This window comes from Megalops cyprinoides, chromosome 25, assembly GCF_013368585.1.
Source record: "Megalops cyprinoides isolate fMegCyp1 chromosome 25, fMegCyp1.pri, whole genome shotgun sequence".
Classification (NCBI taxonomy): Eukaryota; Metazoa; Chordata; class Actinopteri; order Elopiformes; family Megalopidae; genus Megalops; species Megalops cyprinoides.
In genome coordinates, this window is record NC_050607.1 from 8,553,806 (window position 1) to 8,571,015 (window position 17,210).

General features: G+C 45.3%; 2 protein-coding genes across 2 annotated transcripts; one reads left to right on the forward strand and one right to left on the reverse strand.

Annotated features, from left to right (window-relative positions):
* The first annotated feature begins 1,018 nt into the window (after positions 1–1,018).
* Positions 1,019–5,488, forward strand: agk (acylglycerol kinase). The gene is made up of 15 exons (XM_036520295.1): positions 1,019–1,244; positions 1,578–1,617; positions 1,774–1,853; positions 2,208–2,283; positions 2,447–2,539; positions 2,642–2,674; positions 2,831–2,925; positions 3,060–3,129; positions 3,337–3,413; positions 3,689–3,746; positions 3,846–3,993; positions 4,247–4,344; positions 4,593–4,663; positions 4,783–4,867; positions 4,970–5,488. The coding sequence occupies exons 1-15, from the start codon at positions 1,135–1,137 to the stop codon at positions 5,102–5,104; spliced, it is 1,269 nt and encodes a 422-aa protein (XP_036376188.1). The 5' UTR covers positions 1,019–1,134; the 3' UTR covers positions 5,105–5,488.
* An 827-nt stretch (positions 5,489–6,315) lies between these two features.
* On the reverse strand, positions 6,316–16,486 carry LOC118772054 (DENN domain-containing protein 11-like). The gene is made up of 9 exons (XM_036520296.1): positions 15,982–16,486; positions 14,625–14,724; positions 14,378–14,536; positions 9,673–9,829; positions 9,321–9,459; positions 8,540–8,671; positions 8,286–8,436; positions 7,918–7,986; positions 6,316–7,837 (listed from the first exon to the last, which is right to left on the reverse strand). Exons 1-9 carry the CDS (start codon positions 16,325–16,327, stop codon positions 7,642–7,644), a joined length of 1,449 nt encoding a protein of 482 aa, XP_036376189.1. The 5' UTR covers positions 16,328–16,486; the 3' UTR covers positions 6,316–7,641.
* Positions 16,487–17,210: the final 724 nt, after the last annotated feature.

Here is a 17,210-nt window from a genome sequence, read left to right on the forward strand (position 1 = left end):
AATCATGACCTATAGCCCTTAGCCAGGGCAAATACACTGTAACTCGTTATAAAAAGTCTGTATAGAATTGATTCCACAAAACCTGATTTTTATCTGTTCACTGTCTGGTGTATATTCTCTTAGCAGCTACTGTACCTTCCTCAATGTGAATTAAAAATCTGCTTTTTTAAAAATGTGTTCTTCAGTTATTATTGTGATCTCAGGGTGTGTTTAGAAGGGAGTGCCTCTTTTTTCGATGGTTTCACTGGTTGTGGACTTGATTACGTTTAGTACAACCACCATTGTGTCATCACACAATCTCATAACTGTCTTCCCTGAGGTTCTCCAGTTGGATCCTGTACCAGGAATGGGCTGCTGAAAGAAGTTGTGTTAAAGGGCTAATCATTACAACAATGAGTTACAGCCCTATGTAAAGCATACACATTACAGTATAAGCGAGGATGAGTGTGGTTGATTTTTTCTTTTTAGCAATTTCCACCGGAATATATATATATTAATATTATATAATATAATATATATATTATTTTTTTTGAAAACAGCAAATCATATTACGCTGATTGTCACTTAAACACCGATATAGTCTGTGGCCCTAAATTATCTACTCAAATGCCGTTGCAATTGTATCGTGATCATTTCTGAAATCATCTCCTGAGTTTCAAAGTCTGTACGTCACACTAATCATTAAATATGTTTGGAGTTTCTCTGAATTAGCACACTATGAAAACGCACACCAATACACGACATACCATTACTCTCATTCAAACATTTCCTCTTAAGAAATGTAGTTTTATTGTGCAGTACAGCTCACTAGTGTGTTCTGTGCAGACCATGCTCTTGTATATCAGATTTTTATTCATCTGTTTCTATCATGTCTGTGTTGTACATATAATTCATTTTTGTACTATCTTGTCTATCTTGTTAATCTAGTTTTGCTTCAGATGGAACTAAGTAATACAGCCATGTTTCCCTTTTACAGAGGAGTCTTTTAAACGTTGCACTCACAGAGTACGCATGCTGACGGAGAAGGGGTAGTACGGAGAAATGACCGCTACCAGTGGAATCGCCGGGTGTGGATGAATAAATGTTGAAACCAGCTCGGGTTGTGCAACGGTGTGATTAGAAGCCGACTGGATCATGGCTCGAGTCGTGAAAGTGCTCCGTACTCTCCGGACCCATTGGAAAAAGTCAACCTTCGCAGTGTGTGTGCTGTCTTACGGCGGTCACTGGTTATATGGAAAACACTGGTAATTCTAAAATAGTTCCGTACTAGACTGACAACTAACAATTCAGATCGCTTTCAGCGACCAGTTATGTTCAATCTCTAGATAATTTGCTTATGTTAGCATGGTTTTGGGGCTTTATGAATTGCTGTTTTGGACCCATAGAGGCAAACGTGACATCGATTCACACAAATGACAGTTCAGCACATGGACATTTGTTTTATCATAGTGAGGAATCCCTCTACTAATGCATACGTAATGTTAATCTGAAAAGCTAGACAGCTACTTAGTCACAGACGTTGTCAAAGGCCTGAAATTTTATCCTGTTATTAATCTGTAATGTATTTCTCCCCCTAGTGATAACGTGCTGCGAAGAGAAGCATGTCTGGAAGCCAGGGTGAGATTTCGCCGCAAGCAGCTGTGAAGTGTTTGTGCTTTTAAAATCTACACTGCTGTCTACACTAGTGTTTGCTGGCTTCGTGTGGAAGTCGAAGCGTTTCTGCGCGTTCACGTACCGGTAAACGAGCGTCTTGATCGCTTTCTTCCTCCACAGGAATTTGGGCGTCAGCTGATCTCACCCCAGGAACAGCTGAAGAAGGCCACGGTCATTCTGAACCCGGCAGCCAGCAAGGGGTAAGAGAGAGAGAGCTTATTGTCAGGCTTCAGGGCACATCCTCTTATCTTCCTATGGTAAGAATGCGTCCATCTGAATGCTGGTGTCCACAGTCCTATGCCTACTGTCGTCTAAAGACGAGTGGATCTACACAGCACCTGCCATGCACTACTGCTTATAACAAATAAGAATAACAGTACCAGTCTGCATGCGGGGGAAGGAAAGGCACATTGCTTAAGCTCAGACTCATTTTAGTTTGGGGTTGTAAACCTTCTCCTAGTGAGAGCAGTGTGCTTTAGTGCAGTAACAGTCCTCTTTGTGTGATCTGGTACTCACCTCTCATCATGAGTCCCGCTCTTCCTCTCTGCTGACAGCAAAGCCAACAGACTGTTTGAGAAGAATGCAGCTCCCCTTTTGCATCTGGCTGGCATGGAGGTGAAAGTTGTGAAGGTACGATGTGTGCTCTCAGTGGAGTGTGTGTGTGTGTGTGTGTGTGTGTGTGTATCTGCATGTATAAATGTGTCTGTGTGCATGTATGCATCTCACTGCTTTACTCTGCCATTCTGTACACCTGTGAGGGCTAGTCTGATGTGCCCATTTTACACTCCTGCAGACAGACTACGAAGGCCAGGCCAAGAAACTGATGGAACTGATGGAGCAAACTGACATGCTGATTGTTGCCGGGGGCGACGGCACTCTGCAAGAGGTTCCACAGCAACATATTTAGTTTCTTTATTTTTCGTATTAGTGCCATGATGGTCTTTATCGCATTAACCTCTGACCTTTGTGTATGTGTACCTGTGTGCAGGTGATCACCGGATTACTGCGCAGAGCTGACCAGGTGAGAAGTGACATCATAATATCCACCCGCTTCAGTGGCTGCTTTTTTCTCTCTACACTCTTTTACTAAAGCTCTCATTCATTCGCAGCTGCACCAGGAGCATTTGGTATTCTGTGGGAATGTTAACATTGGTTTGTGGGTGTTGTTTAAATACAGGCTTCATTCAGTAACACCCCCATTGGGTTCATCCCCCTGGGCTCCCAGAATTCCTTGAGCCAGAGTCTGCATTCTCAGACCGACAACAAGGTCAAGTGAGTATTTGACATGCACCCCCGACAAAAAACAGTCACACTTGTGCAAGCATGTGGTAACATCTCCCACACACACAGACCTACAGTACCCCTGTCCGATCTCGTCTTTACCATTGTCAACCTTGTGTTGTCAGACACATCATTTCAGCAACCCTATCCATTCTGAAGGGGGACACAGTGCCTCTGGATGTGCTACAGATCCAGGTGAGTGTCGTTACTGTATAGACAGATACTGGATCAGACGCTTATGGATACATATCTGTAGTGGCTCTGTGGTATCTGCTGTGAATACAGTTGCGCTTGTTACAGTACATTGTGTTTACCACAGTGCCATGAACTCCATTATGATGATCTGATTGGGCTAATGTGGGAGCATTGCTACACCCCATTGATGTATGTGTGTGTTGGCAGGGGGAGAAGGAACCAGTATTTGCCTTGATAGGGCTGCGCTGGGGTGCTTTCAGGGACGTTGCCAGCTCCATCAGCAAGTATGTGTGACTTGACAGACTGTTCAGATAATAGTGAGACCTCAAGAGACTGTTGAGAGTTTTAGGATTGACATGCTAGCTCCACTTGTCTGTTGGATAAATGTGTCAAATAAGGACGTTTCCGAACAGCTGTTTTTCAAATAGGATTTCTTGTAAGGAGCTATGCTTGTCCTCAGTGTAAATATTTCCAGTTTTCCATCTTAGATATCAACTCACTTACACGTACATCTGTTTTACAACTAGATATTAGTCTCACTTACTTTCTCCCATCTCAGATATTGGTATCTTGGCCCACTGAAGACAATGGCAGCACACTGGTTTAGTACATTAAAGGTAAGAAGCTGCTTCTGTCTGTTGACCTAACAAGACCAGCTCTCTGCAACAGAGTAACAAGTCGAGACTTGTTTCTGATTGGTTAATATTCTTCTGCAGGAGTGGCCTCAAATACACCAGGCATCACTGTCCTACCAGGCCCCCATACCCCGCCCACCTGAGGAGCCTGAAGTCAAGCCCCCTCGCCCCTCCCTTATCTACCGCATCATCCGCAGACTCAAGCTCTACTTTAACCCCCCTGTTGAGGGTAATGCGTGTGTGTGTGTGTGTGTGTGTGTGTGTGTGTGTGTGTGTGTGTGTGTGTGTGTGTGTGTGTGAGCGCGTGCATGTCTGCACACTTATCATTAGAGCACAACAGTACGGAGGATGTCCAAGGCCTTTGTTTGAGTGTCACACCTTCTGGTAAGCTCTTGTGACCTTTGAACTGTAAATGATTGTTTGTCTGCCTCTCTCTTTCTCTCTCTCGCTCTCTCTCTCTCTCTCTGTCTCTCTCTCTGTAGAGCCCCCTAAAGAAGAAACACCAGAGCCCTGGGAGGAGCTACAGATCTCCACAGTGGAGCTGTCAATCAAGACACACAACAAGAACCCTGTCCTTCGGGTAAGCGTCTGTGTACACAGAAAATACAGTAATTTTGTACTGAGTGTCCTCACTGTCCCGTCATTACAGCTGTGTGTATATGCGTAGTATAAATCTTGTCCTAAGTGCACTTACATTTCAAATGCATGTATGTGTTCTGTGATTTCTGTAGCGAATGTCCTGAGATGGCAGCCATGTGTATGTGCTGTGTGAATTCTGCGTTGAGCATCCTTGTATTGAAGCTGTCTGTGTCTGCATGTTTCCCTCAGCGTACAGAGGACTCCATGCAGGTGTGTGTGGAGCCAGAGACCATGACTGTGGGGGAGTTCATCACCATCGGGTGAGTAAGTAACTGACAGTAAGGACGAGAGAGAGAGTGTGTGTGTGTGTGTGTGTGTTTATAGATGTCAGACTAACTAATGGAGCTCTGTATGTGTGTGTGTGTGTGTAACCTCACAGGAGTGAGAAGGTGCAGGACCCCACACTGTGCACCGCCCGTGGCCGTAAGTTGGAGGCCAGCGTCTGTCGGCTTTCCCTACCCCAGGTCAGTGTAGAGTGACACACAAACGAAAAACAGCATTCAAGCACTTCAATTCATGCAGGCTCAACTTACCCATGCCCCATGCTGTTCCCAACACGTCCACAGGAGGGCGCCGGTTTCTACAACATCGATAACGAGGAGTACGAGGCCATGCCTGTGGAGGTGATGCTGTTGCCAAGGAAACTGCGGTTCTTCTGCAGCACGGAGCGCAGGCAGCAGCTGCTGTTGCAGACACACTGAGGGAGCAGAGGCTTTTGGGACAGGAGCAGGACAAGGGCCACAAACACTCTCTGTTCCTCTCTGTGCCTCCCTCACCCTCGCAAGCCCTGCAGACCAATCCCAGAGGCACACAAGAACTCACCCTCCTCCCGTACGGCATCGGTCAATCATGAGAGGCTGCTCTTAAATTAAAGCAACAATTAAAATGTGATCATGGAAAAGCAGCAGGATCTTCATCCAAACTGTGTTGTCTACAGTCATGAATTCCTAACTGTACTGGTAAGCTGAACCACCCAGTTCACATCTGCCTCTATTAACCATGTGGGTAAAGTAATTCAGCAAGTTTGTCTTTAACTTGTTTTGTTCTATATAACTAAGATATAATGCACCATTTTTTTATTATTCTTTTCCTCAGTAATAAATGCTGAAAAAGAGATTCTTTGTGCAGTTAAATTTTATACCCAGCATTTTTGCATTAAGAGGGAATTACCCTAGGGCTTTTCTTTCAATTAAGCACTACTACCATAACCAGGACCATTAATGTCCCCATTGCTAGTCACCATCAGCATCATCCTGGCTGACATACCCACCCCAACACTGCGCGCTTGCAGCCACTCGTGAGCTGAGATGTCACGTTTGGGGCTGTAATGTGTTTGTGTGGTCATGCCCCTGGGTATCATGCAGCATGAACTGAGCTGACCAACACGCACTGTGTCACAACAAGGTGTGCAGTCAGGTTGGTGAGTGTGTTGTGTTCCAGCCTTCACCACTCCACACTGCTTTGGAAGCATGGTGTACTGTCCTGTTTCTGTTAGGAACATTCCCTGATAAATACCGCCCTGTGGGTCCAGCCATCAGCTTGGCATCCTCATTTTAACCCAGTTACACACACAGACTGATGTAACTGTCAGCCATTATCATGGGAAATGAAACAATGATGCTGAGCCAGAAATCCACGCTAAAGGCGAATGCAGTAGATTCATTTACTGTCATCTCTAGTACAGCTGATTTGCTGATTATCTTCACGTTCACGTTCATTTTTATGTCACCTATTACACCCATGTTAAAGAAATACAAAAATAGGATATAGTACAACACAATATACATTCCTTTTCCTGTAAGCACAACTTATATCTTATAATTCCAGACTATTCTGTAGATATTGTACATACAGTAATACAGCAGCATCTCTCACTGTCTGACACACAGACTATGTGAGACCAACACACAGTATTTTCAGTAAAAAAACACTTTACAATAATTTTGAAACGCTTCCCATTAATAACTTCTGTTATTGTCAATATTAAATATTGCCAAATATTTCTCTGTTAAAGTCTCTTCCCATAATCAAAATAGCAGACACATAGTTGCTCAGAACACACACACACACACACACTCCTTTTACCCTCAGGAACGTTATTCTCAACCTGCACCAGTCTCTCTGAAATGTCCATTTCTTCAGCTGAGGAGCGTGATGGAGTGTTTCTTCCACAGAGCTGGACAGCATTTCCACTCAGATCTCCTATTACAGCTGAAAGCCAGAGAGCCATTCAGGAGCTCATTGTGTTCAATTCTAGGAGCACCAAGGTGTCTATCTGTCCATTTGTCCATGCTTGGTGCATTTTCTGGTGCCTGTAATCTAGGCTCACTCTAAATGCTGTCAATGGAGGGAATTCACTGTACCCTTTCAGAAAAGGAGGGACAGAATCGCTTTTGTGAGTAAGACAAATAATGTGCCAAAAAACAACACAGCAAAACCAGTTGATCACGTTGATGGTTGTCCAGTTGTTGCTGGCTAGCTTTCACATTTAGGATCTGTGCTTTCTGTGCAACAAACAGTCCAAACACTGAGGAGAAAAACTACATTCACTACAATGTTCCTGGTTTTTCCAGAAAAACAATAATGAAACTGAAAATTCTGCAATAAATTTTTGTCCGCCGGTCACGATGGATGAAACTCCAACACAAGAATTAGGGTGATCCCTGACTGGACTACATTTCCCAGAAGTCAGCAGAAGGTAAGGGACCAGAGAGTGTGGTGCGGAGAGGAACGGCTGTTATCAGTGTGAATAGAAGCCGGAAGAGCCACATTATTCACACAGAACATCGGTGTCACTCTGCTGTCGGCGAGCTCACTTCCTGTCCGACTCCCCAGCTGCGTGTGTACTCTGCCACTGCGGGAGAGAGGTCAGACAGACACACGGACAGGGCAGGACAGACAGCAGGAGCAAATGCACACATTTGAGAAACTGGGGGAGTAAAAAGGTGAGCCTGAGAGACAGCAGAGGTAAATGCTCACACCGAGAGATGGTAAGAGTAAATATGCACATTGCAAAGATTGGATAGGAGTGAATAAGTGAGTTTGAGAGACGGCAGACTGAGATGGCCAAAAAGCACAGAGTAGTAAAGGCAGATTCAGAGTAGCTGAGCGGCGCTTAAAGGCCACCCAATGATGCAGGGGTACAGTAAGGGGCACGGTCTCAAGCAATGGGGTAAAAGGAAGTAGAGGGGCAGTTTCTTTCTCTCTGGGGCAGAAGTGTCCAGTAGAGGGCAGTGTCTCAGGAGCAGCAGGGGTTGTCGATGTCCAGTGTGACATCAATGCCGTACAACTCAAGCAGGTCCACCAGGAAGCCATGGTCACCCTGGGGGTCCAGCCCCATGGACCGTACGTGGTCCTCTGTCAGTGTCTGGTCCAAACTCCCCGCAACCTCATACAGTGTCTGAAAGATCCGGTCATTCAGCTCCATGAAGAAGCTGCCAAGACAGAAAAAGAGACTCAGCACAATCGCACTGAAGCCAGAGCCAGAGACTCAGGGAGAGTCGGAAACACTCACAGGACGAAGAGCTCTTCTTCATTGGAGGTACAGTCTCCATCCACATCCTGAGAGTACAACAGCGTCTGTCTGAGGAGACCACAATACCTTCATCACCATCACTATCACCATTACATTACATTACTGTCATTTAGCAGACACTCTTATCCAGAGCGACTTACATAGGTTACAGTTTTTACATGTTATCCATGTATACAGTTGGATATTTTCCTGTGGCAATTCTGGGTTAGGTACCTTGTCCAAGGGTACAGCAGCAGTGGGGAATCAAACCAGCAACCTTTCGGTTACCAGCTCTGCTCCTTACCACTATGCTACACTGCCAACATCCCCACCATCATCATCAGCACTGAACAGCAGCAGGGCGTTACCTCTGCTCACTGAGCTTCCTGTACTTCTGCCGATCGGCGCTGTTCAGGTGCAGCAGCGGCTGCAGGCTCTGTCTGTGCGTCCTCACGTTCTGGTTATCCACATAGACGTCATAGAGGTCCTGCTTCTCCTCGAAGATCTTCTCTGTGGTGCCTGCGCACACAGCTCACACTTACACACTTACACTCCCAGAATGCTGCCACGTGCTGCAGTGCTGCCCCCAAACCCCCCAGCCCCGCCTCGGGTATAAACTCACAGGCCACGTAGGACACCTCTGTCTCCAGGGTGGTGATGTCAGCCACGCTGATGTAGAAGAAAGGCCGGAACTCTGGCACTGCCACGCCCACCCCAGGCAGAGACACATTCGCCAAGCAACAGCAGCAGTATACTACAGGAGGCAGAGGTCGGTTTGGATTGGTCTGTTGTTGGATTTCTTCTTCTTGGAACTTGTATGTTTCATTGTGGATTGAAATAAAGCTGTGAAATGTACTTGCATGTGTGTTTGTGCAGCAGTGTAAGTGTATATATCTTAGACTCACGCAGCCACACACACATATAAACTATGTTTTTCTGTGTGTTTATACAGTACCAGTCTAAAGTTTGGACACGCCTTTCTTATTTATTTTTATAATTTTCCACATTTTAGAATAATAAAGACATCAAAACTATGAAATAACACAAATGGAAGTATGCAGTGACCAAAAAAGTGCTAAACAAATCAAAACTGATCAAAAAAATCAAACAAATTTTGTGTTTTAGATTCTTCAAAGTAGCCAAAAAGTATTTTTTAAAATCACATTTTTTTGTAAAGAAATTCACGCATACATATTCACTACTCATATTTGTCCAAAATACAAATTTCAAGCATTTCAGCATAAATCTTTAGATTAAAATGTCTTCAGATACATGTTTCCCATTATCTTAATCAGGTGTGTCCAGACTTTTGACTGGTACTGAATGTGGGAGAATGAGTGTGTGTGTGTGTGTGTGTGTGTGTGTGTGTGTGTGTGTGTGTGTGTTTAGTATGTGCGTCTTACCCCTGTAGCACACCACTCCAATGGGTGGGGGGGAGAAGATGAGGATACGTTTGCGCAGAAGAGAGAACTTCCACAGCAGCATGATCTGCTCCCCAAGGAAGCGGATGAACTGGGACATGCAGCCCGCAGGATGGGAGATCTGCGGGGGCGCAGTGCGCAGGGAGAAACTGTGTCTTCGTCATCATCATCATCATCATCATCATTATCATGAGTAGGCCGTGCTGAACTCTTACAGTTACCCACTTATGCCAGCTGTGATATCATGATGCAACATTAGCAACTGAGGAGCACCCACGTGGCCAGTGCCCACGCTAAGAGTATCCGTGATGCTGTAGCAATGACAGAAGTGTACCTTCATTTCGGGGTGCATGCAGCGGCTCTGGGAGGCTCCCCTGGACCTGCTGGGGCTGGTGATGATCAGGCCGTTCTCCAGAGGGGGCAGCAGGGCCTTCTTATCCTCGTAGAAAGCCTCCAGTGCAGAGTACTGCCCTGGACACTGCAGCTGGAGCCTGGATGCAAACAAATGGATTAGTCACTCCTACATATGGACCAGCAGAGGGCTCTCACACAAACAGCCTGATTCTCTGTATTGACTTGCAGAGAGCGCTCTCATCAATACATAATTTTCTATATGAACCAGCAGAGGGCGCTCTCACACAATGATGGTCATTCTCCATACTGACTAGCAAAAGGCACCTCTCATAAATATATAATTTTTCATATTGCCCAGCAGAGGGTGCTCTCACACAGTGACACCGTTCTACATATTGACCAACAGTCTCTCACACAGATCTTAGTTCTCCATGCTGATCAGCAAAGGATGCTCTCAGTGACCATCATTCTCAATTTTGACCAGCAGCAGGCACTTTCATAAAAATATAATTTTCTATGTGGACCAGAACACAGGGATCTCATAAATATATAATTTTCCATATTGACCAGCAGAGGGTGCTCTCACACAGGGACTGTCATTCATCATATTGACCAGCAGAGGGAGCTCTCACACAGGGACTGTCATTCTTCATATTGACCAGCAGAGGGTGCTCTCACAGTGGTGTCATTATACATACTGACTAGCGGAGGGCGCTCTCACACAGGGACTGTCATTCTTCATATTGACCAGCAGAGGGTGCTCTCACAGCGTGGTGTCATTATACATATTAACCAGCAGAGGGAGCTCTCATGCACATATCTTAATTCATCATAGTGACCAGCAGAGGGCGCTCTCACAGCGTGGTGTCATTATACATATTGACCAGCAGAGGGCGCTCTCACTTCGTGGTGTCATTATACATATTAACCAGCAGAGGGAGCTCTCACACAGTTTTCTATGTGGACCAGCAAACAGCAATCTCATAAATATATAATTCATCATACTGACCAGCAGAGGGCGCTCTCACAGTGGTGTCATTATATTTACTGACCAGCAGAGGGTGCTCTCACACAGAGACTGTCATTCTCCATATTGACCAGCAGAGGGAGCGCTCACATCGTGGTGTCATTATACATATTAACCAGCAGAGGGCGCTCACAGCGTGGTGTCATTATACATATTAACCAGCAGAGGGAGCTCTCACAACATGGTGTCATTATACATATTAACCAGCAGAGGGAGCTCTCACACAATTTTCTATGTGGACCAGCAAACAGCAATCTCATGAATATATAATTCATCATACTGACCAGCAGAGGGCGCTCTCACAGTGGTGTCATTATATTTACTGACCAGCAGAGGGTGCTCTCACACAGAGACTGTCATTCTCCATATTGACCAGCAGAGGGAGCGCTCACATCGTGGTGTCGTTATACATATTAACCAGCAGAGGGCGCTCTCACAGCGTGGTGTCATTATACATGTTAACCAGCAGAGGGAGCTCTCACACACAATTTTCTATGTGGACCAGAAAACAGCAATCTCATAAATATATAATTCATCATACTGACCAGCAGAGGGCGCGCTCATACAGGGACTGTCATTCTCCATATTGGCCAGCAGAGGGCGCTCTCACAGCGTGGTGTCATTATACATATTAACCAGCAGAGGGAGCTCTCATACAGGGACTGTCATTCTCCATATTGACCAGCAGAGGGCGCTCTCACTTCGTGGTGTCATACATATTAACCAGCAGAGGGAGCTCTCACACAGTTTTCTATGTGGACCAGCAAACAGCAATCTCATAAATATATAATTCATCATACTGACCAACAGAGGGCGCTCTCATACAGGGACTGTCAGTCTCCATATTGACCAGCAGAGGGCGCTCTCACAGCGTGGTGTCATTATACATATTAACCAGCAGAGGGAGCTCTCACAGCGTGGTGTCGTTATACATATTAACCAGCAGAGGGAGCTCTCATACAGGAACTGTCATTCATCATATTGACCAGCAGAGGGCGCTCTCACAGCGTGGTGTCATTATACATATTAACCAGCAGAAGGCGCTCTCATACAGGGACTGTCATTCTCCATATTGACCAGCAGAGGGCGCTCTCACAGTGTGGTGTCATTATACATGTTAACCAGCAGAGGGAGCTCTCACACACAATTTTCTATGTGGACCAGAAAACAGCAATCTCATAAATATATAATTCATCATACTGACCAGCAGAGGGCGCGCTCATACAGGGACTGTCATTCTCCATATTGGCCAGCAGAGGGCGCTCTCACAGCGTGGTGTCATTATACATATTAACCAGCAGAGGGAGCTCTCATACAGGGACTGTCATTCATCATATTGACCAGCAGAGGGAGCTCTCACAGCGTGGTGTCATTATACATATTAACCAGCAGAGGGCGCTCTCATACAGGGACTGTCATTCTCCATATTAACCAGCAGAGGGAGCTCTCACAGCATGGTGTCATTATACATATTAACCAGCAGAGGGAGCTCTCACACAGTTTTCTATGTGGACCAGCAAACAGCAATCTCATGAATATATAATTCATCATACTGACCAGCAGAGGGCGCTCTCACAGTGGTGTCATTATACTTACTGACCAGCAGAGGGTGCTCTCACACAGAGACTGTCATTCTCCATATTGACCAGCAGAGGGAGCGCTCACAGCGTGGTGTCATTATACATATTAACCAGCAGAGGGCGCTCTCACAGCGTGGTGTCATTATACATATTAACCAGCAGAGGGCGCTCTCATACAGGGACTGTCATTCATCATATTGACCAGCAGAGGGAGCTCTCACAGCGTGGTGTCATTATACATATTAACCAGCAGAGGGCGCTCTCATACAGGGACTGTCATTCATCATATTGACCAGCAGAGGGCGCTCTCACAGTGTGGTGTCATTATACATGTTAACCAGCAGAGGGAGCTCTCACACACAATTTTCTATGTGGACCAGAAAACAGCAATCTCATAAATATATAATTCATCATACTGACCAGCAGAGGGCGCGCTCATACAGGGACTGTCATTCTCCATATTGGCCAGCAGATGGCGCTCTCACAGCGTGGTGTCATTATACATATTAACCAGCAGAGGGAGCTCTCACAGCGTGGTGTCGTTATACATATTAACCAGCAGAGGGCGCTCTCACAGCGTGGTGTCATTATACATATTAACCAGCAGAGGGCGCTCTCATACAGGGACTGTCATTCATCATATTGACCAGCAGAGGGCGCTCTCACAGCGTGGTGTCGTTATACATATTAACCAGCAGAGGGCGCTCACACAGGGACTGTCATTCTCCATATTGACCAGCAGAGGGAGCTCTCACACACAATTTTCTATGTGGACCAGCAAACAGCAATCTCATAAATATATAATTCATCATACTGACCAGCAGAGGGCGCTCTCACAGTGGTGTCATATTTACTGACCAGCAGAGGGTGCTCTCACACAGAGACTGTCATTCTCCATATTGACCAGCAGATGGCGCTCTCACAGCGTGGTGTCATACTTACTGACCAGCAGAGGGTGCTCTCACGCAGGGACTGTCATTCTCCATATTGACCAGCAGAGGGCGCTCTCACAGCGTGGTGTCATTATACATATTAACCAGCAGAGGGAGCTCTCATGCACATATCTTAATTCATCATAGTGACCAGCAGAGGGTGCTCTCACACAGTGATGGTCAGAGCCGTGTATAGAGGGTGACGGTTTCAGGCACAGATCTTAATACTTCATAGCAAACAGCAGAGGGCGCTCTCATAAATAATTGAATGGACCTACAGAGGGCGACCTCATACAGGGCTCAATTCCATGATATATAATTATCTCCATGGACCAGCAGAGGGCGCACTCACACAGATTTTAATTCTTTATATTGACCAGCAGAGGGTGCTGTCACACAGGTTAAATCAATTCAATTCTCTTTAATGACATTATCATTTACAAAACAGTACTGCGAAAGAATAATGATTCAACATAAATCAATGCCAACATAAAGCACATATAACACAAATCAACCATCCATAACACAACAAATATATGGTAATGGACAGCAGCAATCAAGAAATTCCAAACCAAAGAATGACTTGCTTTTGGTCCCTGCTTATGGAGTGTCTTTCAGCCAACAACATGCTAAAACATAGTACAGTCAATGCTGCCATTTTTTCCTCTCCTTGGAGGAATGAGTTTCTCCTTATCTGTCAGTTTAAAGGAAATTAGTGATTAAATGAATTTTCAATAAGAATTGTAAGCAACTGGAGTTAGCTCATCTTTCTAGAGCTACATACTGATCACCTTGTAATTTGCAGAAGCCTCACTTTTCAGCACCCGGCTTTATAGATATGACAGTACAACACAGAACATATAATGCACAAGTAGCTTCTGGACAGACAGAGAGAGAAGGTTAATGAACAGACCAGATGAGTATACTTAGAGAATTCTATTCTATTTTAATTGTTGTCAAAATTACTGTTGTCATCAATGTATTTCACATTCGTAACACCATTTTAGTAACATTGTACATTATGAAGGCATGCCAATTCATTCCAATCTGAAATTGATTAATATAACACAGATCCACTCAGTGATTCATGACGTGGCCATCCTAAAGATTGAGCACTGTGCAGGAGGGGCAGGGATCAGCACTCACCTGACCTGGTTTTCCAGGAAGTTCATGTGGCGATAGAGGAGGGTATAGGAGGGGCACAGGACACCCACAGACTTCATGCGTGCCCCCCTCTCAAGCTCACTCTCCACCGGCATGTTGGCAAAACATGCCAGCCCGAAGCAGGAGCCTTTCCGGAAATATCTGCCACGAGAGAGCACAGCCACATGAGGAAGACTGGACAGAGATACGTGCTGGAACAGTGCCAGTGAAGAGGGGGCGGAGCTCTTACATGAAGTCACTGGTGATTCGGTGGGAGCCGCTGGCCATGGACTTAAACTCCACCCCCTCCAGGTCAACATCCTGTGGCAGACACCACTCCACCAGGTTACCTGCCCAGGATGAGCACCATCACCACACTGTATCTCAAGCTATTTACACTAACTTCACACTGTATCAATACCCACTTACACAGCTAACATTACACTGTGATCTAACTACACACACAGCCAACATGACACTGCGTCACTAACCACTTACACAATTAACACACTTTCACACTTCCCCAAAATTCGTTTACAGCCAACATGGTAATGTGTCTCTAACCTCTTACAAAGGACACACATCAGACTGCCCTAACTACTCTTATACAGGCAATGCATCACAGGTTGCTTATGCAGGTATTCAGGTTGTATCCGTTCAAAGAGCAATTGGTGAAACCTGAGACCTGCTACTTCCTTGCTCCAGGTGCAGTTCCCATTCACTGCACAGCAAGACATACTTTCTACAAATTTTGTGATGCTGTTTGATAGTTAAAACTAAGAAAGGAGTGTTTCTGCTCCTCATTCTCCCTAAATATTCCTCTTCAATACACTTTCCCTCCTTCTCTGAGAGAAAGGGAAATTGGTGGTTAAGAGAGAATGTTAAATATTTACACATACGAACTCCCGCATACATAAAAATACACACTCACATGCATATTCAGTCTATTTCGCACAATACTCACTCACATTCAAACACAGACCCACACTCTCTCGCACATCACTACTACGTGGATCAACCAAAGTAGCTTTCACCCTTAGAGAGATATATCTTCATAAAGAAACGTTTAATCTCTTTAATTCTGGCAAAAGGAGGTCTAAACTGCCTCAGTGTAGTCTTGCTGCCTCAGGCAACACAATAACCTGTCGCACTGTGATTAAATCAGCATTCAGAGACTCAGCCCTCCAGCTTACAGTGCTCCTTTGCTCTGGTTAAACATTTACGACTTAAGTCTGGCCTCTCGGCAGGTCCAATCTGGCACGGAATCAGTCTTGTGATGCCTGAGTCACTCTGCGAAAACAAACACGCACACAAACACACGCACGCAGGTACACAAATAAACACAAACACACACACACACACACACCACCTGTGAACACAGTGGCATGGGCCGTTCTTTCTGATCGCTGTCAGTGGCTGTAGTATGTATCTATAGCTCTTGGTCAGCTACAGTCGTGCAAACGGAGGGTATTTCTATTTCTGTGCAAAACCGTTGACATTGCTCTCACTTTCCTCACCAGCCACCCTTCTTGTTGCTATACGAGGATATGCCCACTAGCTAACACATGTTTCATTATGTAATTTCAATGGTTATAACTTGTACTCACCCGATCTTGTGTCAAATGTCACAACAAAAACAGCCACGATCTGGTCCTTCTCCCACCCAGCCTGACGGTTCTCCGCGACCACCCTTTCCCCCGTGGTGGGGTTCAGCGGGTCCCATCCCACGCCGACTCTGATGGAGCCTGGGACTCCGCTTACACCAGCTGTTGCACCAGAGCGGTCTCTGGGGCTGCTGCTCCATTCGGTGCCTGGCGCGATGTTGCCGAGCGACAGGCGGGTTGTGGGGCTTGATACCGAATCGGTCTCTGGCGACACCAGCGCAGGGGTCTGTTCGACCGATGGGACATCTTCCCAGTCCAGCAAAGGAGCGCGGTCGGATTGCTCCACCATCGTGCATGGACTAGTTTCCTGGAGATGTCAACGTTAGTTAGCTACAAAAATAACATCTAACAGTTGAAAAACACTGTGCGCACCCACGTAACGCGAGAACAACATTAGCCTAGTTATCTGGCTTTGTAAGTTTTTTCAACTGTTATGAATAATGTTGTCATGAATATTTCTAAGTTGTTATTATTTATTCACGTACACGACCAGTGTAAGGGCAGCTGATTGGTACTAGACTGCATTTTGCTATCGGTGGGCAGTGTTTTCATGATGTCATGACAGCTACTTCCGGGGAATTCAAGTGCATTCATTTAAATTCTTCGGTCAAATTCTAACGGCATGTATCGAATGAAAATGTATTGTTTATAAAGATGGCTTATGAAAACAGAAATAATGCGTTGCAAATGAAATCGCAGAAGAGATGTTCTGAAACCACGTTAGCCTTGGATTGTAGCTTGATCGTAGCCATTTATTCACACTGAGAAACTTACTTGTGTTTCATATAAGGTTCCACCATCAAACGTTGATAAGTTGCGGTGTAGATATAGAATTTAAATGTGTTCTCCCCGTAGTTTCAGGCGCACGTTCGTTTGACAGACTTTCAACTGGATCAACGGTAGACTAAGGATGGGAGAAGCCGAATAAGTTAAAAATTGGCCTTGGTTATTAACATACTTAGCGCGGAATTCAAATGTGATCGTATGGAAATCCGTGAGGGAACAAGAGCATCAGTAAGTGCGTATCCACGTAGATCAGTTTTTTAAAGAGGTGTGTCGCAAAATGGATTTCCCACACGGATTCTATCCTCAGAATGAGCATCCGCTTTCCAAATCTCAAAGCCTCTTACTTGAATGCGTTAATGGTAATTCCAAGGAATTGTGGGTCTGTA